The sequence below is a fragment of the Elephas maximus genome, chromosome 23, assembly GCF_024166365.1.
Source record: "Elephas maximus indicus isolate mEleMax1 chromosome 23, mEleMax1 primary haplotype, whole genome shotgun sequence".
In the NCBI taxonomy this organism is placed as follows: domain Eukaryota; kingdom Metazoa; phylum Chordata; class Mammalia; order Proboscidea; family Elephantidae; genus Elephas; species Elephas maximus.
The window spans coordinates 68,073,554-68,100,232 of record NC_064841.1 but is presented as its reverse complement, the minus strand read 5'-3'; the positions used below and the strand labels follow the sequence as shown (position 1 = coordinate 68,100,232).

At 40.0% G+C, this 26,679-nt stretch overlaps 1 protein-coding gene across 1 annotated transcript; it reads left to right on the top strand.

The window, feature by feature from the left end:
* The first annotated feature begins 39 nt into the window (after positions 1-39).
* On the top strand, positions 40-26,679 carry SLC10A2 (solute carrier family 10 member 2). Its single transcript, XM_049867677.1, has 6 exons — positions 40-416; positions 11,415-11,533; positions 19,292-19,380; positions 21,089-21,264; positions 22,363-22,520; positions 26,567-26,679. Exons 1-6 carry the CDS (start codon positions 40-42, stop codon positions 26,677-26,679), a joined length of 1,032 nt encoding a protein of 343 aa, XP_049723634.1.

The window sequence follows — 26,679 nt, the reverse complement described above, 5'->3', positions numbered from 1 at the left end:
GCTTCTTTGAGCCTGGCCATTTGGGCAACAAACCTAACAATGAATAATTTGTCAAGCTGTTTGCCCAATGCAACAATTTGTGATGGTGCCTCCTGTGTGCTAGCTGAGACTAATTCCAACTATATTCTAAATGTAGTCCTGAGTGCCATCCTTACCATCTTGTTGGCTTTGGTGATGTTCTCCATGGGTTGCAATGTAGAAGTGAAGAAATTCCTAGGACACATAAAGCAACCATGGGGCATATTTGTTGGTTTCCTCTGTCAGTTTGGGATCATGCCCCTCACAGGATTCATTCTGTCAGTGACCTTCAACATCCTTCCCATCCAGGCTGTGGTGGTACTTATCATAGGATGCTGCCCGGGAGGAACCGCTTCCAATATCTTGGCGTATTGGGTCGATGGTGACATGGACTTGAGGTAAGACATCTAATCCTCAAAATATTCCAACTGCATCAAGTTAATCTTTTAAGAAGCCTATGGCATTCTGAATTTCCCACTGATCTGCCATTGATTTAAAGTACCATTAAGGAATTAAACAAGGAGAGGATAAACCCATTCCCTCGCCAGCCCTTGTGGTTGCTTAGCTATAGGAATTTAGGGGTTATTTTTTGTGTTTGTGTTTTTTAATCTAACTCAGTTAACAGGGATCAGATAAATGCTATTTATCCCTGGGAAAAGATTCAAAGTTTTTTGAAAAAAAAGAAATCCTTCCCAAGCCGCAAGCTGCAGCTCAGAAAGTGTTCTCTATTGGTATCAACAAGAAAAACAAAAAACTTTCTGTGTAGTGATGAAGAGTTCTGAGTACAATCATGGAACCAAATTGTTCATTGAACGTCAGCGCCTATGGTGGGACGATGGTCAGCTCCAGTTATCTGGGCAAGCTTTTGTTTTTTGGTTTTTTTTTTTTTTGGTATATAACATAAGAAAGAATCCCTGCATTTGTTTTACCTCCAGTTCTATTAAAAGTAGGGAAAAAAAAAACCTAAGGCAGCTTTTTTTTTTTTTAATTATGCTTACCTTGCTACAAAATAAACAGAAAATGGTTTCTCAGCTTCCCACAGAGTAATCTAAATTGCAATGTTTGCCCAATTCATCCTGTGCCAGTCTGAGCTAGCAGTGGGGGGAAAAAAAAACTAATAGAAATAAGACGAAGCATTAGTGTGACTAGACTGCGAATTTTAATGCTGTAGTTTGAACAGACAAACGTCTTTTTCCTTACCTCGCGATTCCTCATTTCCTGTGAAAGGTATGCATTTCTGTAAACCACCCAGGTGTTAATGTAACGTGTGCTTATTAAATGCTGTACAGTAGGCAATCACCCCGTTAATCACCAGCTACTAGGAAGGCAGAAGCTCAAAGTAGAGAGATGTAACCACTGCAAAATGGAAAACTGGGCTCTGCATTGATTGAGTGTCTCGTGAGCAATCAGGAGCAGGGTGTCTCAACTTATCTAGTGCTGATTTCTCCAGAAGCTTTAGAAAATCATATAATCTATGGTTTTTGTTTTGGTTGTTGTTGTTGTTGTTTCACATGACCAACTTTTCACATAAGGGAATACAGTATCTACCCTGCAGCAGATGTCTTAAGGAAATCCTGTATATAAAAAAAGGAGAGATTCCAAGTGTTACTTGGTTTAGTCAAACCTGTGAACCACAATATAGCAATAAAGTCTTTTCAGACTTCAACTTAGTTGGACCTGAGCAGAGGCAAACAGAAGTGAGCCTTCTAAAAGCTAGCACCCACTCAAGGGAGAGGAGAGAGGAGTGAACGCAATGGTATACAGTCTTTGACCTCCACTAAACAGCTTTTACATGATATTTGTAATGTTTTAACAACATCAAAGCATCTTGTGCCTCAACATACTGCCACACGTTATGTAATTCAGTCGCAAGATGGAAACATTTGTGTGATGTTGGGTTGTGTGGCTGTTGAAGTGGATTTCCTTCCTCAGGCTGAAGCTATAAATTCCCATCTCAAAACTCCAAGTGAGACATTGATGTGGTTTTAAGGAAATCTTACTTCTTTTGAAACAGGAGATGGTTATGGAATCGGTCTACCTAGTATAACAATTCCTGTAAACTGTAACCAAAAGTTTAATAAAAAAAAAAAAAAAAAAGGGGAATGTGAAACCTTGGTAGAAAACACTCAGCTGAATCAGTTTATACACCAAATCCCTCTACAAATCAGAGTAAGCCCTGTAATGGGACATAAGTCATTGAAATGTTTGATTTTCATTATATAAAGACTATGCTCCACAGGTCCCCCTTGTCTTGCAAAGTATACAAAAAGCCAACACCTCTGCAGTCTAATAGTCACTAGCTAGAGCAACCTCACCTATCCAGATTCAAACAAGACCCCATAAAAGATTTTGTGCACCAGAAATAAATTCCACTTAATCTCATAAACTAACCTCGCTGGGGACCTACTTACTTTCCTAATTCTAAAGCTCTATTATACAATTTCCCAATACTTACAGGATCAGAAACAGGAAATGGGAAAGGGCGAGAAAGAGACAGGCATGAGCCAGAAGCAGCCAGTGGCCCAAAAAGCCTGACCCCAATTTCTAATTCTGTACCCTCGGAACTTTATCTTCTCCATCGCCACTTAAATTCTAGTGATGGCAGTGAAGACCAAAAGGCTGACAAAGCAAAGAAGACACTCACAAAGCTTAGCACCCTCTGTTTCACCTATTTTAGGGACAGACAACTCTGTAAACCCAATAACCCTAGAAAATATTACTGTATTTTAGTACAGCAAAGAATAATGACCTCAGATCACCAAGGAAATCAACCCACTGCCGTTGATTCAATTCCCCTCGTAGTGACCCTATAGGACAGAGTAGAAATGCCCCATAGGGTTTCCAAGGAATGCCTGGGGGATTCGAACTGGCAACATTTTGGTTAGGAGCTCTAGCTCTTAACCACTATACAATCAGGGTTTCCAAATCACCAAGAGGAGGTTAAATTATGCTACTATGTAAGAAAACATGTCTGTCAGTTTGTCGTACTGTGGGGGTTTGTGTGTTGCTGCGATGCTAGAAGCTATGCCACTGTATTCAGACACCAGCAGGGTCACCCATGGAGGACAGGTTTCAGCTGAGCTTCCAGACTAAGACAGACTAGAAAGAAGGGCCCCGCAGTCTACTTCTGAAAAGCATTAGCCACAGAAAACCTTATGAATAGCAGTGGAACATTGTCTGATATAGTGCTGGAAGATGAGCCTCCCAGGTTGGAAGGCACTCAAAAGATGACTGGGGAAGAGCTGCCTCCTCAAAGAAGAGTTGACCTTAATAACGTGGATGGAGTAAAGGTTTCGGGACCTTCATTTGCTGATGTGGCACGACTCAAAATGAGAAGAAACAGCTGCAAACATCCATTAATAGAACCTAGAACGTACAAAGTATGAATCTAGGAAAATTGGAAATACTCAAAAATGAAATGGAATGCATAAACATCAATATCCCAGGCATTAGTGAGCTGAAATGGACTGGTATTGGCCATTTTGAATCTGACTATCATATAGTCTACTATGCTGGGAATAACAACTCGAAGAGGAATGGTGTTGCATTCATGGTCAAAAAGAATGTTTCAAGATCTATCCTGAAGTACAACACTGTCAGGGATAGGATAATATCCATATGCCTACAAGGAAGACCAGTTAATACAACTGTTATTCAAATTTACGAACCAACCACTAGGGCCAAAGATGAAGAAATAGAAGATTTTTATCAGCTGCTGCAGTCTGAAATTGATCGAACATGCAATCAAGATGCATTGATAATTATTGATGATTGAAATGCAAAAGTTGGAAACAAAGAAGAAGGATCAGTAGTTGGAAAATATGGCCTTGGTGATAGAAATAATGCCAGAGATCGAATGATACAATTTTGCAAGACCAATGACTTCTTCACTGCAAATACCTTCTTTCACCAACAAAAACAGCGACATGGACCTTGCCAGATGGAACACACAGAACTCAAATTGACTACATCTGTGGAAAGAGACAATGGAAAAGCTCAATATCATCAGTCAGAACAAATCCAGGGGCCAACTGTGGAACAGACCATCAATTGCTCATATTCAAGTTCAAGCTGAAACTGAAGAAAATTAGAGCAAGTCCACCAGAGCAAAAATATTACCTTGAGTATATCCCATCTGAATTCAGAGACCATCTCAAGAATAGGTTTGACACATTGAACACTAGTGACCGCAGACCAGACGAGTTATGGAATGATATCAAGGACATCATCCATGAAGAAAGCGAGAGGTCACCGAAAAGACAGAAAAGAAAGAAGAGATCAAGGTGGATGTCAGAAGAGACTCTGAAACTTGCTCTTGAGCACCAAGCAGCTAAACCAAAAGGAAGAATTCATGAAGTAAAAGAACTGAATAAAAGATTTCAAAGGGCGTCTCGAGAAGACAAAATAAATTATTATAATGACATGTGCAAAGAGCTGGTGATGGAAAACCAAAAGGGAAGAACACGCTCGGCATTTCTCAAGCTCAAAGAGCTGAAGAAAAAATTCAAGCCTCGAGTTGCAAGAGTGAAGGATTCCATGGGGAAAATATTAAATGATGCAGGAAGCATCAAAAGAAGATGGAAGGGATACACAGAGTCATTATAACAAAAAGAATTAGTCGATATTCAACCATTTCAAGAGGTGGCATATGATCAGGAACCGATGGTTCTGAAGGAAGAAGCCCAAGCTGCTCTGGAGGCATTGGCGAAAAACAAGGCTCCAGGAATTGATGGAATATCAACTGAGATGTTTCAACAAACAGATGCAGCACTGGAGGTGCTCACTCATCTATGCCAAGAAATATGGAAGACAGCTTCCTGGCCAACTGACTGGAAAAGATTCATATTTACGCCTATTCCCAAGAAAGGTGATACAACCAAATGTGGAAATTATAGAACAATATCATTAATATCACACGCAAATAAAATTTTGCTGAAGATCATTCAAAAATGGCTGCAGCAGTATATCAACAGGGAATTGTCAGAAATTCAGGCTGGTTTCAGAAGAGGATGTGGAACCAGGGATATCATTGCTGATGTCAGATGGATCCTGGCTAAAAGCAGGGAATACCAGAAGGATGTTTACCTGTGTTTTATCGATTATGCAAAGGCATTCGACTGTGTGGATCATAACAAACTATGGATAACACTGGGAAGAATGGGAATTCCAGAACACTTAATTGTGCTCATGAGGAACCTTTACATAGATCAAGAGGTAGTTGTTCAGACAGAACAAGGGGATACTGATTGGTTTAAAGTCAGGAAAGGTGTGTGCCAGGGTTGTATTCCTTCACCATACCTATTTAATCTGTATGCTGAACAAATAATACGAGAAGGTGGACTATATGAAGAAGAATGGGGCATCAAGATTGGAGGAAGACTCATTAAAAACCTGCATTATGCAGATGACACAACCTTAATTGCTGAAAGTGAAGAGGACTTGAAGCACTTACTGATGAAGATCAAAGACCACAGCCTTCAGTATGGATTACACCTCAACATAAAAAAAGAAAACAAAAATCCTCACAAGTGGACCAATGAGCGACATCATGATAAACGGAGAAAAGATTGAAGTTGTCAAGGATTTCATTTTGCTTGGATCCACAATCAACAGCCATGGAAGCAGCAGTCAAGAAATCAAAAGACACATTGCATTGGGCAAATCTGCTGCAAAGGACCTCTTCAAAGTCTTGAAGAACAAAGATGTCACCCTGAAGACCAAGGTGCGCCTGACCCAAGGCATGGTATTTTCAATCGCATCATATGCATGTGAAAGCTGGACAATGAATAAAGAAGACCGAAGCAGAATTGACGCCTTTGAATTGTGGTGTTGGCGAAGAATATTGAATTTACCACGGACTGCCAGAAGAACAAATAAATCTGTCTTGGAAGAAGTGCAACCAGAATGCTCCTTAGAGGCAAGGATGGCAAGATTGCGTCTTACATACTTTGGACATGTTGTCAGGAGGGATCATTCCCTGGAGAAGGACATCATGCTTGGCAGAGTACAGGGTCAGCGGAAAAGAGGAAGACTCTCAACGAGGTGAATTGACACAGTGGCTGCAACAATGAGCTCAAGCATAACAACGATTGTAAGGATGGCGCAGGACCGGGCAGTGTTTCGTTCTGTTTTGCATAGGACCGCTATGAGTTGGAACCAACTTGACAGCACCTAACAACAACAACAACGTGTAAGAAAATGACATTATGGTTTGTATATTTTAGGGGAAAAAACCGACCAAATATTTCTTTGAAACAAATTAAGGGGATAAAACCTCAGCTATTGGGAACCAATTTTCCATTGGGCAAAAAGGATTTTTTATTCTTCTGAGGCCAGTCTCAGCTAACTGAAGTCTCCTGCTAATTCATTTAAATACAATCCTATCTACCATTTATATTTCCAATTCTGTACCCTTGGAACTTTATCTTCTCCATCCCCACTTGAACTTTAGCAACAGCAGTGAAGACACATTTGTTTAGACTGATAAGCTCTGCACGAATTGAACACAATGCCTAGCAAAACAACTCCACCTGGCTTTAACTTTCCTGGATGTGGTGCCTGGAAGAAGAAAACAAAACATTTCCTCCTTCTCCCTATCATTTCTTCTGAGCATAGGAAGCCACTGCAGTTTCAAACCTCTAGTGACTAAAAGAAAGAAAAAAAAAAAAAATGACAGTTATCTCTGCTGATTGAAATACATGATGGAAGTACAGTTGAAAGTAATATTTCAACTCCTCCCAGTCTGATCTGTGCATAGATATTTTCACCTAAGTTATATCTGTTCTGTGGGCATCTTCTGCACAAAATGTTTCAGGGAGAGATGAAGGCGACGTTTTCAGGTGAATTTGTTGTGGCCAAGGCTCATAGTTCTGGTGATACCCATGTGTATCTTTCACCTGCTCAGTTACAGCTCAATAGAATGTCACTCTTACCTTAGCAGTGACCTCAGCCACATCATGAAAAGATTTTTTCTCATTTTCCTTTCTTTGACTTAGTCTTTGGGGAACCCTTTGTTGATGCGTCCTTTCAATAGTTTTTCCAATTTTACCATTTCCACGTACCTTCTACACTCCTTTTTATTATTTTCTAGATTTTCCTACTGCTTCCCTGTTCTTAAGCCAAGTACTGTTAGATTTTTTCATCTTCCACTTCAGTGCTATTATTTTAGTGGTTCGAGATCCCTGGCCCTCTTGCTTATCACAAATCCAAAGCAATAGCTCCCATTTCAGCCTCATAAATATCCATTTCCTCTCTCCTCTAACAGAACTAACCTAATACCATTTGAAGTTTTCCCCCCAATTAACCAAGCTTTCTTTCTTTCATGTAGTTTTTATTTTTATTTTACTAGCTAATGTTTGTTAGGCACTGTTAGGCAGCTTGGGGGCCTTGGTGATTCAGGGGTAGAATCCTTGCCTTCCATGTGGGGGACCCAGGTTCGATTCCCAGCCAGTGCACTTCATGCACAGCCGCCACCCATCTGTCATCAGAGGCTTTCACGTTGCTGTGATGATGTACTGGTTTCAATGGAGCTTCCAGACTAAGACAGACCAGAAAGAAAGGCCTGGTGATCTACTTCTGAAAATGAGTATCTTAGTCACCTAGTGCTGCTGTAACAGAAATACCACAAGTGGATGGCTTCAACAAAGACAAGTTTATTCTCTCACTGTCTAGAAGCCTACAAGTCCAAATTCAGGGCGTCAGCTCCAGGGGAAGGCTTTCTTTCTGTCGGCTCTGGAGGAAGGTCCTTCTTGTCAATTTTCCCCTGGACTAGGAGCTTCTCTGCACAGGAACCCCAGGTTCAAATGACACGCTCTGCTCCCGGTGCTGCTTTCTTGGTGGTATGAGGTCCCCAACTCTCTGCTTGCTTCCCTTTCCTTTTTATCTCTTGAGAGATAAAAGGCAGTGCAGGTCGCAACCTAGGGAAACTCCCTTTACATTGGATCAGGAATATGACCTGGGTAAGGGTATTACAATCCCACCCTAATGCTCTTTAACATAAAATTACAATCACAAAATGGAGGACAAAGGCACAACACTGGAAATTATGGCCCAGCCAAATTGATACACATATTTTGGGGGGGACATAATTCAATCCATGACAATGAGCCAATGAAAAGCCTATAGATCAAAACATTCTGATCCAAAACCAACCATGGGGATGATACAGGATGGGGCAGCGTTCTGTTCTGTTGTGCATGGGGTCGTCATCAGGGGCCATCCACAGTGCTGAGTATTGTAAATGCATTGACTTACAGTCCTCTCGATTCAGTACTATCACTTTCTGCATTTGACAGATGATAAAATTAAGGTTCAGAAACTTGACCAAGGTCACAGAGTCAATGCAAGCCAGAGTCAGAATCTGAATTTAGACCAAGCTCTTAATCATTGTCCACCTTATCTGTATTACTTATCACTTCTCCTGTTTCTAGTAATACTATAAACAGTTCTATTGATCCTTCAAACTTGGTGTTTCCCTTCTAATATTATTATAATGTTTTGAATTTTTATCACACTGACTTCACTGGATTCCCCAACATTCACTGAATTCTAACTTATTCTTATGTTTCCAAAAAATTTCTCCCCGGAAGTTAAGGTATTTTAATGCAAATTAGGCACTACTTGTACATTTGTTTGCCAGCCACATCCTCCCCACTGTGAGATATTTTTGTAAGTACCGCTATGCGAATTTTTTTTAAATGTTGCTGTTAAAAAAAAATTAGCATAACATGCTTACAAAAACACAGAGGAGGGAGCGGTTGCCAAACAAACATAAAAGGTGCATGTGATTTGTGTAAACAGATGATAATACAGCTAAGACCAAGAATTAAAGTCCGGAGATTTTTTAACTTCTTGCTCAATAGTATTTTCTTCATTTCAGTATAAATTCATGGTAGTATTTTGATGGTTCATATCCATGCCCCTGATAGACTTGAATTTGTTTTCATATAAAACTATTTTGGTTCTTTTTGTTCATTCAGTCCTCCACAGGACTCCTTAAAATTCTTTCTCTATGAACCATTTTTAATCCCATTTAAAATGGTTTTATTTTGGTCTTGTATTCATTCAAACAGATTTGACTTCAGGCCTCCCATTCTCTTGCTATTTTGACATTCATCTCCTCATGGCCAAGATTCCCCACTAAATCTAAACCATTTCCTTCCCCAACTATGATCTTGGCCCTTCTCATGGTTTTTAAGAAACTGTTCTTTCCAAACTCAAAACAGTAATCAGTTTCATAAATTGTCTTAGCAATAGTTCAGAAGTTTTCACAAAGAAATTGGAAAGAAAAACAAGGAGAGAAAAAGACTTCCTTCTAAAAATTGCTCTCACAGCTTAAAACAAATGAACAATTCTCAGGCTTCTCTTTGCTATGATCCAGGTGATGAATATGCCCTTCCCGTCTTCTCCACTCTAGAAAGCATATTGTACGCACAGGAATAAAAGTAATTTTATGATGGGGATCACTTTAAACCCATATCTAATTTATTTTTAAAAAGAAACTAGAGAAGAGGGAAGGAAGGGAGAGAGGGAAAATCATTTATACATCTCAGCACTTTAATTATAAGTAATAAAAGTACTATTGATAACAGATTAAGTCATTTTTCAGGCTCTAGGACTCTTCCTTAGGACTCTTCCTTAGCACCCTGTTTTATATCTAAACTAAGCTAACCTATGACCATAATAGACTGAACTTCTTAGAAAATGTTTTACATACGTCTCTAGCATTGGCTATTATTGCAATATTGTAGCTTTCCTTAACATAAACCCGTAGCCATCGAGTTGATTCTGACTCATAGCAACTCTACAAGACAGGTAGAACAGCCCCATAGGGTTTCAAGGCTGTATGTAACCTTTATGGAGCAGACTGCCACATCTTTCTAGTGGGTTCAAACTGCCGACCCTTTGGTTAGCAGTGGAGTGCTTAGCCACTGTGCCACCATGGCTCCCTCTTCCCTAGCATAGGGTATGTTTTATCTTGGGAAGGGGTGTGTAAATATTTAGCATTTTCCTTCAAGCATGCACATAATACCTTTAAGAAATCACTACTTTAATAGCTCTCAATACTACAGCTGTTGGGGAAGGGACCTTTCCAAACAACTCCTCTTAGAGTTTCCTGCTTCTCAATTACACTGTAACACAAACGTGTGGCTATACAGAGAATAACAAGAAACGTCTCTTCATCAATGTTTTAAGTAGGGCACATCATTACCTCATTTAATCCTCACTGCCTGTGAGGGTAAACCAAAAAAACCAAACCTGTTGCCATCCAGTCAATTCCAGCTCATAGCCACCCTACAGGACAGAGTAGCACTGCCCCATAGGGTTTCCAAGGAGTGGCTAGTGGATTCAAACTGCCAACCTTTTGGTTAGTAGCCAAATTCTTAACCACTGCACCACCAGGGCTCCCACCTCTGCGGGTGAAGACTATTACTAACTTTATTTTACACATAAGAAAGCTGGCACGCAGAAGTCTACTAAGTTGCCCAAGTTCACATAGTAAATGGCAGTACCTCTTCAAACCCAAACAGTACAGGTCAAAAAAAAAAAAAGAAAAAGACTCAGCTGCTTTTTTCCACAGGCTGAGAATGTCCCCTGTACATGATACAATTTGAAGGGGGCCACAAAGACCCACTGACCAAAAATCTCTCCTCACTCAGCTTTAACAGTGCTGAAAGTAGCATCTTTTGGTATTAAGTACTCAAAATCAAAAGTCAAAATCCACTTACTTAGCCAAAAACTACTTACTTGGCCAAAGCCACTTACTAAAGTATAAGTGCTCTCAGGAAAAGTAACCGCAAACCCTGGTTCTTCTGAACATGTATTTGACAAATTCCTTAGCAACTTGCTCACTTCTAAGACTCCAGGCCTATCATGCCTGTCGACATGTTTTCTAAGTCAGCTTCTTCTTCTCTTCTCAAGCTACAGCCTTTTGGCCCGTAATTTGTCTGCTTTAAGGCATTGAGGCCTCCTCCTTCAGACATGCATTCTCCTCCAAGGGCCCATCTTGGTAGAAGCCCACTGAAATCTTGAGTGGTATAAATGTGTCTGCTGCTGTCTGATCAGAGGCTCACAAGGTGCCACATCTGGGCACTTTGTACCATGTTTAGTAGTTGGTTTAAACTGTTATTAAATATCTTTTTTGATACTTGAGAACAAAGAAGGAAGGAGGGTTGGCACACGACAAAGCAGGATGACACCAAATATGGACTTCCCTGTTTTACCAAGGCCATCCCTGTACAAACTTGTGCCATGTCTTACTTCTGCCCATTGTACCTGATGGTGTTATTGGTTGTGACAGTCTTTTTCAAAGCCTTCTATTCACAAAGCAAAAAACTGAAAGAGACTCTTACCTAGAAAGCCCAAGTGGACATGTCAACTTGCCTCTTTCTTTTCAGCATCAGCATGACCACATGTTCCACCCTGCTTGCCCTGGGAATGATGCCGCTGTGTCTCTTTCTCTATACCAAAATGTGGGCTGAAGTTAGGACAATTGTCATTCCCTATGACAGCATAGGTAAGTCATTTTTCTGCAAGAATTTTTCAATATCACTTCTCTTCTGCTTCTCCTCTACTAGGTTTTCATACAAGGCTCAGCCCCAGCTGTTGTTTACTCTTTCCTTGCATGAGAGGCAGGAAACCCTGGTGGCACAGTGGTTAGGAGCCACTACTGCTAGTCAAAAGGATGGCAGTTCATATCCACCAGGTGCTCCTCGGAAACCCTATGGGGCAGTTCTATTCTGTCCTATAGGATTATTAGGTGTCAGAATCAACGGCAACAGGTTTTTTTTGTTTTTTGCATGAAAGGCAGTTATGCCCAATGAAGATCCCATTACAAGTAATCCATGCATTTGAATGAGGGTTGGCAGAATCTAAATTCCCAACCTTGATCTCATGGGAAAACCAGCTTTTTCCTCAATTCAAATCACCAGAGAGAGGGACCAACTTAAACAATCTCCTCCTCCCACAACAGTCTGGACACAAGGAGGCTTAAGTTACTAGTGCCCAAGAGTTTCCATTCTTTCCTTCATCCAGAGTTTAACTGCTGTTGTTAGGTGCCATTGGGTCAACCTCTGACTCATGGTGGCCCCATGCACAACAGAACAAAACGCTGCCCAGTCCTGTGCCATCCCCATGATCAATAGCCATCAGTTGCAGATCAGACTATTTCTAGTTAATGATAATGGGAGTTTGCACCCAGGTACTCAAATTTAAGAAATTAAAAAAAAAAAAAAACTCAATTAACGATTTTTAAACCAGCGCACTGTAGGATCGCAGTGAGTCGGAATCTACTTGACGGGCAGTGGGTTTGGTTTTTTTGTTTTGTTTTGCCACTTAGTAAGCAATAATGGGTATTACAAAAGGAAACTGTCAGATGAAACTTGTTGTTTATAACACTCAATTGTGAGCCACATCATGACTCAAAAGTTCATTTATGGCACAGTCTACAGTCCATGCCCGGGGAGCCTGATTCACTAGTGGTGACTCCGCTCCACTCATTTCAACTCCTGGATGTTCCCTCCTATCCCAGACCAAACAGGCCTTCTGTTTCTGGGAGATGGTGAAAGATTAAATTTTGGGTGTAACATGGGGATGGGAATCAAGGAAAACACAGGATAGTTCCTGGCATACCAAAACAAGCCATTTCCAATAGAAATATCATATTAAAAATGAAATGTGGGTGAAATAGTATATCAGTACCAAGCAGGCACATTTCCAGCTAAATAGTTTTGTTCAACTAACCTTGGAAATAAGTAGCTCCCGCTGCCTTACGAAGGTGTGAGTTTATCACTGAAGGGTGCATATAAGCAAAGGTTAAGGGATCACTCATCAGAATGTTTGTAAAAGGAATTCCTGCTGGGGAGAGAAGCTGGACTAGCTGACATCTAAATTCCTTCCATTTCTAAGAGAGATTGTTTCAGGGATAAAACATGACTCAGTACACAATTGAAACAGAACAAACTACTGGAACATTAATCAGGGACAATCTGTACTCCAGTATTTTCATATAGTCTCTTCCCTCTCCGCAACTCCCACCATGACCATTAGGTAAAAGAAGTGGTCTTCCTTCACACACTTATCTTAGTATTTTCCTGCACAGGATCTGTCTTAGTCATCTAATGCTGCTATAACAGAAATGCCACAAGTGGATGGCTTTAACAAAGAGAAGTTTATTCTCTCACAGTTGAGTAGGCTACAAGTCCAAATTCAGGGCATCAGCTTCAGGTGAAAGCCTTCTCTCTCTGTTGGCTCTGGAGGAAGGTCCTTGTCATCAGTCTTCTCTTGGTCTAGGAGCATCTCAGCACAGGGACCTCAGGTCCAAAGGCTGCACTCTGCTCCCGGTGCTGCTTTCTTGGTGGTATGAAGTTCCCAACTCTGCTTGCTTCCCTTTACTTTTATCTCTCGAGAGATAAAAAGTGGTGCAGGCCACACCCCAGGGAAACCTCCTTTACTTTGGATCAGGGAGGTGACCTGAGTAAGGGTGGTGTTACAATCCCACCCTAATCCTCTTAACATAAAATTACAATCACAAAATGGAGGACAACCACACAATACTGGGAATCATGGCCTAACCAAGTTGATACTCACATTTTTGGGGGGACATAATTCAATCCATGACAGGGTCCTTCTACTGACCCCTGAGGAATGCCTTCATATCAGATATAATCTCCTAAGAACAGGTTTTAGAGTGATCTTCCATTACCACCTGCCTGTGTCTCATGCTGCGTAACTCTCTTGCTGCTCCTTTAGTAGACACCTCTCTTAGAGTTAAAGAACCTGCCTGCCAAGGAGTTTGAATTTTTAATTACTTACTGTTTGAGAAAAGAATTTAAGCCTTAAAATATTCCCCTCCTGACATTCATTCCCTTCTAGAAAATGTCCCATGGCAATACTGGGTAATTTTAACCATAGCGTGAACACCGTATATCACATAAGTTTTGAAATTAAGGTGTTGCTATTAGGCACCATTGAGTCAGTTCTGAATCATAATGACCCTAGGTACAACAGAACAAAACACTGCACGGTCCTGTGTCATCCTCACAATCATTGCTATGGTTGAGACCATTGTAGAAGCCACTGTGTCAATCCGTTTTATTGAGGGTCTTCCTTGTTTTTGATAACCAATCTACTTTACCAAGCATGATGGCCTTCTCCAGGGACTGGTCCCACTGACCGCATAGTCAATAAAACACAGGTAAATATCTTTCTGGTATTCTCTGCTTTCAGCCAAGTTCCAGCCTGATATCCCTCATGGAATGATACCCCTCATTCTACATCATCTTCTGGATCTGGCTTGAATTTCTGGCAGTTCCTTGTGGATTACTGCTGCAACCATTTTCTAATTATCTTCAACAAAATTTTACTTGCCTGTGATATTAATGATATTGGTTGATAATTTCCTCATTCTGTTGGATAACCTTTCTTTGGAATGGGCACAGCAGTTGGTCAGGTAGATGTCTTACAAATTTCTTGGCATAGACAAGTGAGTGCTTCCAGTGTTGCATCAATTTGTTGAAATGTCTCAGTTGGTTTTCCATCAGTTCCTGGAGGCTTGTTTTTCACCAGTGCCTTCAGTGTAGCTTGGACTTCCTTCTTCAGTACCATCAGCTCTTGATCATATGCTACCTCCTGAAAAGACTGAATATCAACAAATTGTTTTTGATACAGTGACTCTCTGTATTCCTTTCATCTGCTTTTGATGTTTTCTGGGTCATTCAATATTTTGACCATATAATCCTTCAAAATTGCAACTCAAAGTTTGAATTGTTTTCAGTTCTTTCGGCTTGAGAAATGCCAAACATGCTCTTTCCTTTGGGTTTTCTAACTCCAAGTCTTTGTACATCTCATTAGTATACTTTACTTTGTCTTCTTGAGCCACCCTTTTAAATCTTCTCTTCAGCTTTTGTACTTCATCATTTCTTCCATTTGCATTAGATCTTTCATGTTCTAGAGCAAGTTTCAAAGTCTCTTCTGACATCCATTTTGGACTTTTCTTTCTTTTCAATGACCTTTTGCTCTCTTCATGTATGACTTCCTTGATGTCACTCCACAACTCATCTGTTCTTAGGTCATTAGTGTTCAATGCATCAAATCTATTCTTGAGATCATCTCTAAATTCAGGTGGAATATACTCAAGGTGGTACTTTGGCTCTCATGGACTTGTTCTAATTTTCTTCTGCTTCACCTTGAACTTGCATATGAGCAATTGATGGTTTCATCGGCAGCCGGCCCCTGGCCTTGTTCTGACTGGTGATATTGAGCTTCTTTATCATTTCTTTCCACAGATGTTGTTGATGTGCATGTGCATAGTCACCATTTACGTTGTTGAAAAAAATTATTTCCAATGAATAAGTCATTGGTATTGCAAAATTCTGTCATAAAATCTCTGACATCGTTTCTATCACCAAGGCTATGTTTTCAACTATTGATCCTTCTTTGTTTCTAACTTTCCCATTCCAATCACCAGTAATTATCAGTGCACCTTGATTGCATCTTTGATCAATTTCAGACTGCAGCAGTTGGTAAAAATCTTCAATTTCTTCATCTTTGGCATTAGTGGTTCGTGTGTAGATTTGGATAAGTATTAACTGGTCTTCCTTGTAGGTGAATGGATATTATCCTATCACTGACAGTGTTGTATTTCAGGACTGATCTTGAAATGTTCATTTTGATGATGAATGTGACGCCATTCGTCTTCAATTTGTCATTCCTGATGTAGTAGACCATATGGTTGTCCAATTCAAAATGGCCAATACTAGTCCATTTCAGCTTACTAATGCCTAGGATATTGATCTTCAAGTGTTCCATTTCATTTCTGACAACTTCAATTTTCCTTGCTTCATACTTTGTACCTTCCACATTCCGATTGTTAATGGTTGTTTGTAGCTGTTTCTTCTCATTTTGAGTTGTGCCACATCACCCAATGAAAGTCCCAAAAGCTTTATCCCATCCATGTCATTAAGGCCAACTCTACTTTGAGAAGGCAGCTCTTCCCTAGTCATATTTTTAGTTCCTTCCAACCTGAGGGGCTCATCTTCCTGACAATGTTCCACTGCAGTCTGTAGGTTTTCACTGGTCATTTTTTTCCGAAGTAGATCTCCAGGCTCTTCTTTCCAGTCTGTCTTAGTCTGGAAGCTCCATTGAAACCTGTGTACCATGAATAACTCTGCTAGTACTAGAAAATACTGGTGGCGTAGTTTCCAGCATCACAGCAGCATGCAAGCCACCACAGTATGACAAACTCATAGAGGAGTAGTAGTTGAAGAGAGTGTGAGAAAGAGAAATTTGCATCTCAGTGGATAAAAAAGTCATCATAAAAGAGGTAAAGACAAAAAGGAGAGGAGAGAAGAGGGAAGGGGGGAAGGGAGCAGAGAGGAGAGGGAAAGGAAGAGAAGGGAAGGAAAGGGAACAGAAGGTGAGGAAAGGGGAAATAAAAAGCAAAAAATGAGATGATTTTAAGAAACAAGAATAAACTTTTCTTACTTATCATTTTTCCCAGACCTATTCTCTTGGAAACCCTATGGGGCAGTTCTACTCTGTCCTATAGGGTTGCTACGAGTCAGAATTGACTCAATGGCAATAAGTTTGCATTTTTTGTTGTTATTATTATTATCCTCTAGCCTAAACTTCTTGTGGTTATTTTTTCTAGTCTTTTAGTGCAGACTGCTTCACAGGATATTATCACCACCTTATAGATGGGATATTGAGGCTCAGGGTAATTGTTTAATTTTCCCCAAGGTCATTGGGGAGTTAGAAATAGTCCTCTGATCTGCTCTCCAATCAGCTCTGTGGGCAGGTGCTCTCAACACACACTGATGATTCAATAAACACTCAAATGAGCTAATATCTGGATGGGAGAGAATGTGATGTGTACCACTGGTACCACTAAAAAAAACCACTGCAGCAACCTGTTATACCTACTCCTCTCCACCTCACACTGTTTAGTGTCTGTGTACCAAGAACTTTATATCCATTTCACCACTGAGTTCTCAAAACAGCACTGTGAGGTAGACATGTTCATGTTGACCCCGTGGGTGCAGAGTAGGATTGCTCCATGGCGTTTTCAAGGCTGGGACCTTTCAGAAGCAGATCCCTGGGCCTGTCCTCCAAGACGCCTCTAGGTGGGTTTGAATTGCCAACACTTCAGTTAGTATAATTCCACCCATTTTGCAAATGGAGAAACCAAAGCTCAGAGAGGTTAAATAATTTGCATAGTGCTCAAAGTTGTGAATAAAGAAAGGTTTATCTGGAATCTGCTGCTGCCAAGTGACTCCATTCACTACTCTCTTTCATTTTTTTAAATCTCTTTATACCTTTCTTTATTCCTCTACCTGCTGGTTACAGACCAAGTTGTGGCTTCAAACATGTAACTGAGAGCACATGCATCTCCCTCTAAATAAGCATGCATTTTGCACAGACAGCACAGTCATAAGAAAACTAAGTAAAATGAACAGAGCCTGTGGGAGAAGGGGAGCGGGAGATCCCTAGGCCACGGGGAAGTAAAGAGTTATAACAACCCACTCCTCCAAACGGGGTGTCAAAAAGGGTAAAAGCTGTCTTTTCCAGTCAACTTCAAATCCTTGAAACATGTTCTCTTGCCTTATCTGCTCTGAAGAGGAAAAACATTTCTGCCATGGATTTCATCAAGTAGTCCTGATGCTTATCCTGTTTCCTTGGGCTGCCCCAAAGAGATACGGATTCTTAGCAAGAGGGGCCAAACAGGGTAGGTGGGCTGCCTGTTCACCAGACCCAGCTCATTTAAAATAGATTACCAAAAACCAATCACGCTTACATTCCAAGCACAGCATTTGCACCTACATTCTAGCTACCACAGTACAATCAAGTTGTATCAGAATGATTTTAATTTAAGACTGACAAAATTCACATAATTTAAGGAATGATCTAGAGACCCAGGGGAGGAAGTCTCTCCAAGTAGCAAGATGCAAGGATATCCAAAAGGGGATTTTTCTGGGGGATCTCACCAGTATTAACTAGTATTACCTGATGATGCAGTGGCTAAGAGCTTGGCTGCTAACCAAAAGGTCAGCAGTTCAAATCCACCTGGCGCTCCTTGGAAACCCTATGGGGCCGTTCTACTCTGTCCTATAGATTTACTATGAGTTGGAATTAACTCAACAGCAACTGGTTTTTGGGGTTGTTTTGTTTTGTTTTGTTTTTTTGGGGGGGAAGGGGTGCTTACCAGTATATCTATCAATGGCTCTTTCCATATCCTCCGTTCCCCCGTTTTCTCCTTAGTCTCTCTTAAAACCTATCTTTTATTTTTTTCCTGATCTTGGTATCCTTAGGCATTACTTAATTCCACTGAGTAATTTCTGGATAAAAGTAATTGCCAACCCGTAGATTGCCAGGAGGGCTAGGAGGCTACAAGGCAATTATGTTTTCTTCACCACCATACTCATTTTAAGCTAACATTTAAAGCCTTGGAATCTAAAAACTGTTTTCCACTCCTAGCTCAATCTACTCCCATACTAAGCAACATCAGCACTCAGAATTTCATTATCCAGCTCCACTTACTCAATACAGCTTTAAAAGACTGTTTGAAAAGAAACAACCCCTGGAAAGCTAAAAATTATTGGTGTTATATTGTATAAAATCAACTATTGGACAAATGAGTGTTAAATAATATGGAGAAACAAATCATGTCACAAGAACGGCAGTAGATTTAACACAGTGAAATTGAAGCATGATTTTATCTGCCTGGGTGAGCCCACTGCTGTAAAGAATTATAATTATTTGAGAGGTCGCCAAATATATCATCTCACAGAAAGTTGAAAGCATGTTTCTTCAACCTGTTCTCTCACCTCTGTGCTATAGATTTGAATAACCAAAGATGGTCTTAAATAGAAGTCAGCAGCCTTCAAGTATTCAGAGATCTCAAGCTAATTTAAAATTTGGTTTCATTTCTACTACCACGAAGTAAAAGACAAATGTAAAATAATATCTATATATATATTATAAGAAAACACACACAAACACGTTGGAAAGGTATTTTTTTTAAGAATGTAAAGATCCAAAGACTAAATAAGCCAAGGAAAATAGTTTGTATCATCAATATTACCAATTTTACACCAATAATATTAAAGTATTTATTGGAGTGAGTAAGGTGGAGACTTTTTTTTTTTTTTAATTTCTTTTTTGTGTATTCGTAATGCAAGACTAGGATATTATCTCAGCCTTGTCAGGCTTATTCTTTTGTTTTTCTCTTTTCTCTGTATATGTCTGGTCAACCTAACTGCCCTTCCATCATTTTTAGGTATTTCTTTGGTGGCTCTTCTTATTCCCGTTTCTGTTGGGATGTATGTTAATCATAAGTGGCCCCAAAAAGCCAAGCTCATACTGAAGGTAAGTGTCTCATGCTACCAGCTATACAGTTAAATGTTCCACAGTGAGAATTGAAATTATAGAGTATTTCTATCTACTGAATTATTTTTTCTCATTATGTGATTTCCTTCTAGTGGGGCCTGAAGTTATTAAACATGCAGTACATTCTTCTAGAATGCCTTACTTGTCCCATCCAGAGAGCAAGTTTCTGTCCACCCTCTGAGACAAGCAATTCAAACATCACTTCTCTGTTTTACTCTACCCTCTGCCTCCACAGAGCTTTGTTCTCATCTCTGTTGTGCTGCCTTAGGTCATGTCTTTCTTCTCTCCACATCTGTGTGGCCAGTTTATTGTCTGACACTAGTAGATTTTGGTTAGCTAGTAGATTTTGTTATATATATATATATATATATATATATATATATATATATATATATATATATATATATATACACATATGCACAGAGTGTCAGTCCCTGGGTAGAGCAATTGGTTAAGCACTTGGCTACTAACGGAAAGGTTGGCTGTTCAAAATCACCCAGAGGTATTTTGGAAGAAAGGCCTGGTGATCTAAAATCCAAAAAGTCACAGCCACTAAAAACCTTACCTGCAGTTCTATTCTGAAACACACTGAGTTGCCATGAGTGTATATATGCATATACACATGAGCCCTGGTAGGACAGCAATTAAGTACCCACCAGTCACTCCGTGGGAGAAGATGTGGCAGCCTGCCTCCATAAGGATTATAGCTTTGGAAACCCTATGGGGCAGTTCTACTCTGCCCTACAGGGTCGCTATGAGTTGGAACTGACTCAGCTGCAAAGAGTCTGGGTTCTTTTATAATTATATATATATATATATATAAAATATATAAATAAATTCATCCCTTTCCACCAACCATTTTCCAAGTAGGTGATATGGATATGGATAGCTATGAATGTAGAGATACAGATAGAAATAGAAATACAGATATAGACAGATAGATATATTCTGCTCCTCAGGAGACAAATTAACTAGTTGGTGTTCCTTGCTTCTCTAGAAAATAAATGTTATAATCTACAAATTAAGTATATATATATGAGAAGAGAAAACGATAACAACTGTAGCTTATATTTCTATACTCCTCTTTACTTGGAGGAGCCCTGTTGGTGAAAGGTGAAAGGTCAGCAGTTTGAATCCACCAGCTGCTCCTTGGAAGCCCTACGGGGCAGTTCTACTCTGTCCTATAGGGTTGCTATGCGTTGGAATCGACTCAACGGCAATGAATTTTTCTTTACTTTGAGTTTTTTATCCATTTTCCCACTATTATAACAATCGTAAAAGGTGGTTGGGACAGATTCCTTCCCCCGAATTACAAAGGAAGAAATTAAATTCAAAGGGTTTCTTGATTTGCATAAGGAAACAGAGTAGGAGGGATCAGGAAGCCAGGGCTTGCTTCTAGCTCTTACTGTAGTGTGGTTTCTTTCACTTGGACAGGGATAACTTGCAAGCTTCTCCAGGTTAATTGAGCGTGGATGCGTATGTCCTTACTTTCTTTAAACTTAAGGCATGAGACAAGCATCAGCTTTTTCAGTGGGTGGTTTGCAGCCTTCAGACTAAAGTTACATTAAGAGAAGATCATTGTCACCACCCCGAATGGAAAGGAGACTGCTTTAGTTTCTTCTCTGCTAAACATACTTTGACTTCTTTTGACACATGATTGTGGAGTTTGCTTATGTTTCTCTTCCAGGTTGGTTCCATCACAGGAGCCATCCTCATTGTTCTCATAGCTGTGGTTGGAGGAATACTGTACCAAAGTTCTTGGATCATCAGTTCCCAAATGTGGATTATAGGAACAATATTTCCTATGGCCGGTTACCTCCTGGGTTTTTTTCTGGCAAGAATAGCTGGTCTGCCCTGGTACAGGTATGGCGTTTTGGTAAATCAAATTGGGAATTTTCTTTAGAAGCTGTCAATACTAACAACAAGTCCTATTGGCCCTATTTCTGAATAATCATTCTAAATAGACTCATTCATTCCTAAATTATGCAAAGCCCCCAGAAAGAAAATACTGACTGCTTTTTTTTAGCTGAAATTCTTCTTTCACACTCTCCCATTGCCATGCATCTTACTCTCCAAGCAGAGTGACTTTAAGAAATGGAGTTAGGTTGACCTTGTAGTATGTGAGGGTTCTTCTGGCCAGCAACAGGGGGAAGTCATCATCAAAAGGAGCTGAATATTAGATCTTGGTTTTGCATTCACGAATTTGATACTGGGTAAAAATATTTCTTCTCCTAATAACCCATCTGAACCAATAGGCAGAAAGAAAACCAAGCACTGGTGTGTTTATAAGATAATGACCAGCACTGTACAGTGGAAAGAGGGCAATGTTTGAGTCAGAGAGACCTGGGCTTGCCTTCTCACCATGCCACTTACCAACTGTGGGACCTTAGGGCAGACACTTACTCTTTCTTTGGGTGTTCTCATCTCTAGAGTGAGGACAATAATTCCTACTTGATCAGAATTTTTTGACCAGGATTGAATCAGAACAAACCTGATTTAATAATAAGACAACTACAACAAATATCTTGAGTCTTCACTGAGCTCCTGCTCTGTGCTCTGCACTATAACAAAGGACATAATTAAAAAGGGTGAAATAAAGCCCGTTTGCCATTTATGGACTGCTGATATAAATGAGCCAGCTTCATGAATATTTGTATAAGTATTTGCTCTCAATGGCATTCCCTGGGTGGCGAAAATGTTCAAGCGTTCTACTATCTGAAAGGTTGGCGACTCGAAGCCACCCCGAGGCACCTCGGAAGACAGGCCCGGAGATCTACTTCTGAAAGGTCACTGCCTTGAAAACATTGTGGGGCAGCTCTACTCGCCATGTGTCAAAGTCAACTTAATGGTAGCTAACAACAGCATTTGTTCTCAATATGTTTGTTGTTAGTGTTATATAGTAACAACACCAGCCAAAACAACACCAACAAAAAGCATATATTCTTTCAATATTTCTTTTAGGTGCCGGACAGTTGCTTTGGAAACAGGGATGCAGAATACCCAGCTGTGTTCCACCATCGTCCAGCTGTCTTTCACTCCTGAACAGCTCACTCACATTTTCACCTTCCCTCTCATCTACACCATTTTCCAGGTGGTCTTCGCAGCGCTACTAGTAGGATGTAAGAATAATGCTAATCACGCTTCATTATGATGTTCTTCTTTGAGAAATCCTGGAGTTGCTTAAATGGCATTTCTTTTTTTCGTTTCCTGTTTCTGGCAGTGGACTATACATATAATGGGAAGAAAAAAAGCTACCTAACTGCTGATAAAAAAAAAAAAAGATAGTAATTTTACCAAAAGTTTCTAGTGAAAATTATTTTTAAGTGAAAAGTAATGGAATTTGGTCTCTCCACTGATTTTTTTTTTTTTTCTTAGTGATAGGGAGGCGTATTAACCCATTAGGACCATGTGCCTTCCCAAATGCTTTCAGAAACCCAGGACTGGCCATTGTTTTTCAAAAGTAAACCCCAAATAGGCTTGGTATTGAAGTTCCCGGGAGGTGCAAACAGCTAACACTCTCACTCTCAGCTGCTAACCAAAATAATGGAGGTTTGAGTCTACTCAGAGGCATCTCAGAAGAGAGGCCTCGTGGGCTATCTGCTTCTGAAGAGTTAGCCATTGAAACTCTATGGAGCACAGTTCTCCTCTGACACACTTGGGGTCGCCATGAGTCAGAAACAACTCTGCAGCAACCGGTACGTTTTGTAAACATAGGATAAAAAAGAAAAGCAAACCTGTTGCTGCCGATTCGATTCTGACTCATAGCAACCCTATAGGATATTTGGTATACAGGATATTTATTAGGCTAATTAGTATAGAGGAAATTAGTATAATATAGGATATTTATTAGGCTAATTTATATTAGACAGGAAATGTGTGTGTAAACACATACACACACGTTATTTTTTTAAAATGCCCATATAATTGAAGCAGTTAAAGCAAAAACGTTCTTTATTTAAAGTGTAGGGAAAGATAACCCGATTCTTAGTTTTACTCTTATGCAGCATACAGCTTTGATCCTCTCCCATTAGCACATGCTGACCTTAACCTAGTTGAAATTCTTCCCTATATTTTATTTTCCATGGACTGATGATATTTAACCTATAATTTTAAATTCTATTTTTAATTAAAGAAACTGTGCCTCTGTTTCTTTGTTTAGGAGCCCTGGTGCTGCAGTAGAAACATTGGTGGCATAACGGTTAAGAGCTACTGCTGTTAACCAAAAGGTTGGCAGTTCGAATCCACCAGGCCCAGGCGCTCCTTGGAAATTCTATCGGGCAGTTCTACTCTGTCCTATAGGGTTGCTGTGAGTCAGAATCGACTCAGCGGCAACGGGTATAGTTTCCTTTTTTTTTTTTTTTTTGGTTTGGTGTCTCAGTGGTTAATAGCTACGGCTGCTAACCAAAAGGCTGGCAGTTCAAATCCACAAGCTACTCCTTTGAAATCCTATGGGGGCAGTTCCACTCTGTCCTATAGGGTCGCTGTGAGTCAAAATCGACTGAATGGCAAAGGGTTTTTGTTTGCTACTTTTTTAAACATCATGGCATTTTAAGAGGGAATGTTAAGTGAAGGTGCTTAACAAAAATGATGTGAAATTTTAAACTATAAAATGCCTGGAGACATAGTTTTATTTTTTTGACTTTTCTACTTAACTCCAGTAGTGAATTGAGTAACTTCCCCATGAGTCCTAATTATATTCTGTGCCAATGTCTTCAATTTATATATTAAAGCACAGCTTTCCTTTCTAGAATAGGATTTCTGAATCTACTGGAAATAGCCCACTGATTTATCACTAGCCCAAAAAACAGAAACCCACTGCCAAATAACTGTTGCTTGCATGAAAGAAGCATACCCAATTTGATACACCTTGAGATTTGGCCAAATAATTAGTTTATGGTACCTATGAGATAAAAAATTTTTTTTTTTTTTTTTATGAGATAAGCTAAAGAAAGTGGACGGGTTGGTAGAACAGTTAAATATATTTTCTAGTTGACTAACTAACCCAAAAGGGATTGATTGATTAGCGAGCAAGCTGAAGGAATGATGTAAAAGAGGCACAAACATTGGTCTCATCCTTTCCCACATTTTATTAGTAGTTCATATGAGAAAAGTAAGGTGTCTTTATTAAGTATATACAATCCCTGAAAATGTATGTTGGTAATATGATTAGAATTCTACTATATTTTGTAATAAAGAGCTTCCTCTTTATTTTGGAACAAAGCGGAAGGAAGCAAGTGAGGGAGGAAGGAAGGAAATAAGATGTTTTGGTTAAAGAAAGAAGGGGCTTCATAGGGTCGCTATCGGGTCTCTCTGAGTTGGAATCGACTCGAGGGCACTAGGTTTGGCGTGGGGTTTGGGTCAAGTGTAAACTGAGAGAGCCTTGGCTCTCAGCTTGTTTATAATAAAAGTTTTGGGATGTTTTAACTGACCATGAAAACCAAAACCAAACCCCTTGCCGTTGAGTCGATTCCGACTCATAGCTACCCTAAAAGAAAGAGTAGAACTGCCCCATAGAGTTTCCGAGGAGCACCTCGTGAATTCTAACTGCTGGCTTTTTGGTTAGCAGCCGTAGCCCTTAACTACTACACCACCAGGGTTTCCAAGCTCAATTAAATTCAACAGTGTGGCTCAGTGGCTTAAAACTAATATAGTAATAGAAGCACAGAGACCAATCCAAAGGGAATATTGATCTTGATCCTGATCTTTGAAGATAACCTTATCTCTCTCAGCCCCAAATCATAATGATAATTAACATTTGCCAAGCACTTAACTATTTTCCATAGGTCCTGAGGCTCTTTACTATTTCTTCTCATTTTGATGTTCACTGCTACCCTATGGGAATCCCTGGGTAGTACAAACAGTTAACATGCTTGGTTGCTAACTGAAAGATTGGAGGTTGAAACCCACCCAGAAGCTCCTTGGAAAAAAAACCTGATGATCTGTTTCCAAGAGGTCACAGTCATGAAACTCTATAAAGCGCAGTTCTACTCTGAAATACATAGAGTCTCCATGAGTCAGAATCAACTCAATGGCAACTGTTTGTTTTACTGCCATATGAGGTAGATAATATTATTATACCAATTTTACATGAGGTATTGGAATTTGAGGGACCCAATAAGTAAGACCCTTCTCTTCCCCTATTGAGTTTGGAACCAATTGAAAAGTAGGGAAAAATAGTCAGGTATTTAGGCAGTAAAATAAAACTTTTGCTATTGATACAAGTAGTGAAAGTGCTTAAATGAAAAATATAGCTTGAATCTGAAGCCAACGGGCTTATTAATACTGCCCCCCCCACCCTCACTGCCTCACACAAGTGCACATAACACACACACACACATACTCACACACACGCATACTGCAGGTTAGTCCTTGGAAGACAAAGCCTGTCCAAGTAAGCTGACTTCAAAAATAAGCTGATAAATGGCCCCTATGAGGCAGAGTCAACTCGTTGGCAACAGGTTTTTGTTTGGTTTGGTTTTGGATTTTTACCAGAGACTAGCAGCTCCACAGAAGAGAGGAAGGCTGTTCACCAATCGGCTAAGATACTCCTAGCCCTGTGGGAAAAAGTGAGTGAAGGCGGCAGGAAGCCTGAAGTGTTATTCTAGCTCAAGCCCTTTCACAGAGGAACGTTAGGTCAATACTGCACCTTAAAAAAAAAAAAAACCTGTTGCCATCAAGCCAGTTCGAACTGATAGTGACCCTAAAGGGCAAAATAGAATTGCCCCATAGGGTTTCCAAGGAGCAGCTGCTGGATTCAAACTGCCAGCCTTTTTGTTAGCAGCTGTAGCTCTTAACCACTCCACCAACAGGGCCCCATATCGCACCTTAACAGGTGGTATATTGAGAACTAGCTCATGAACTGGGATATAGTAGTTCTGGATAAACGCTTGCTGTGGTTGCTAACATTGTCAAGTACCACTTGCAGTGCTGAGTGCCTGCAGAAGCCAGGTGCAAACACACCCAGATGTCTTATGCTAGGTCTTCCTGAAGTTCAGTCACCCCTCCTATCCATGGGTGGTCATAGAAGTAAGAAGGTGATTTTTTTTTTCTAAGTAGCCTCTGGTCTACAGAAAATGCAAACCGCTTCATAAGTCATATCCAAAGTTATTACTTTTGTAGCTTATCATCATCAAATTTACTTAACTTCCTGTGCATTGTTTTCTAGTTTATGTGGCATACAAGAAATGTCATGGGAAAAATAAGGCAGAATTTCCAGAGAGCAGAGACAATGAAACAATGTCCGACTCATCGCTCTATAAGATGAATGGAGGATTTTAA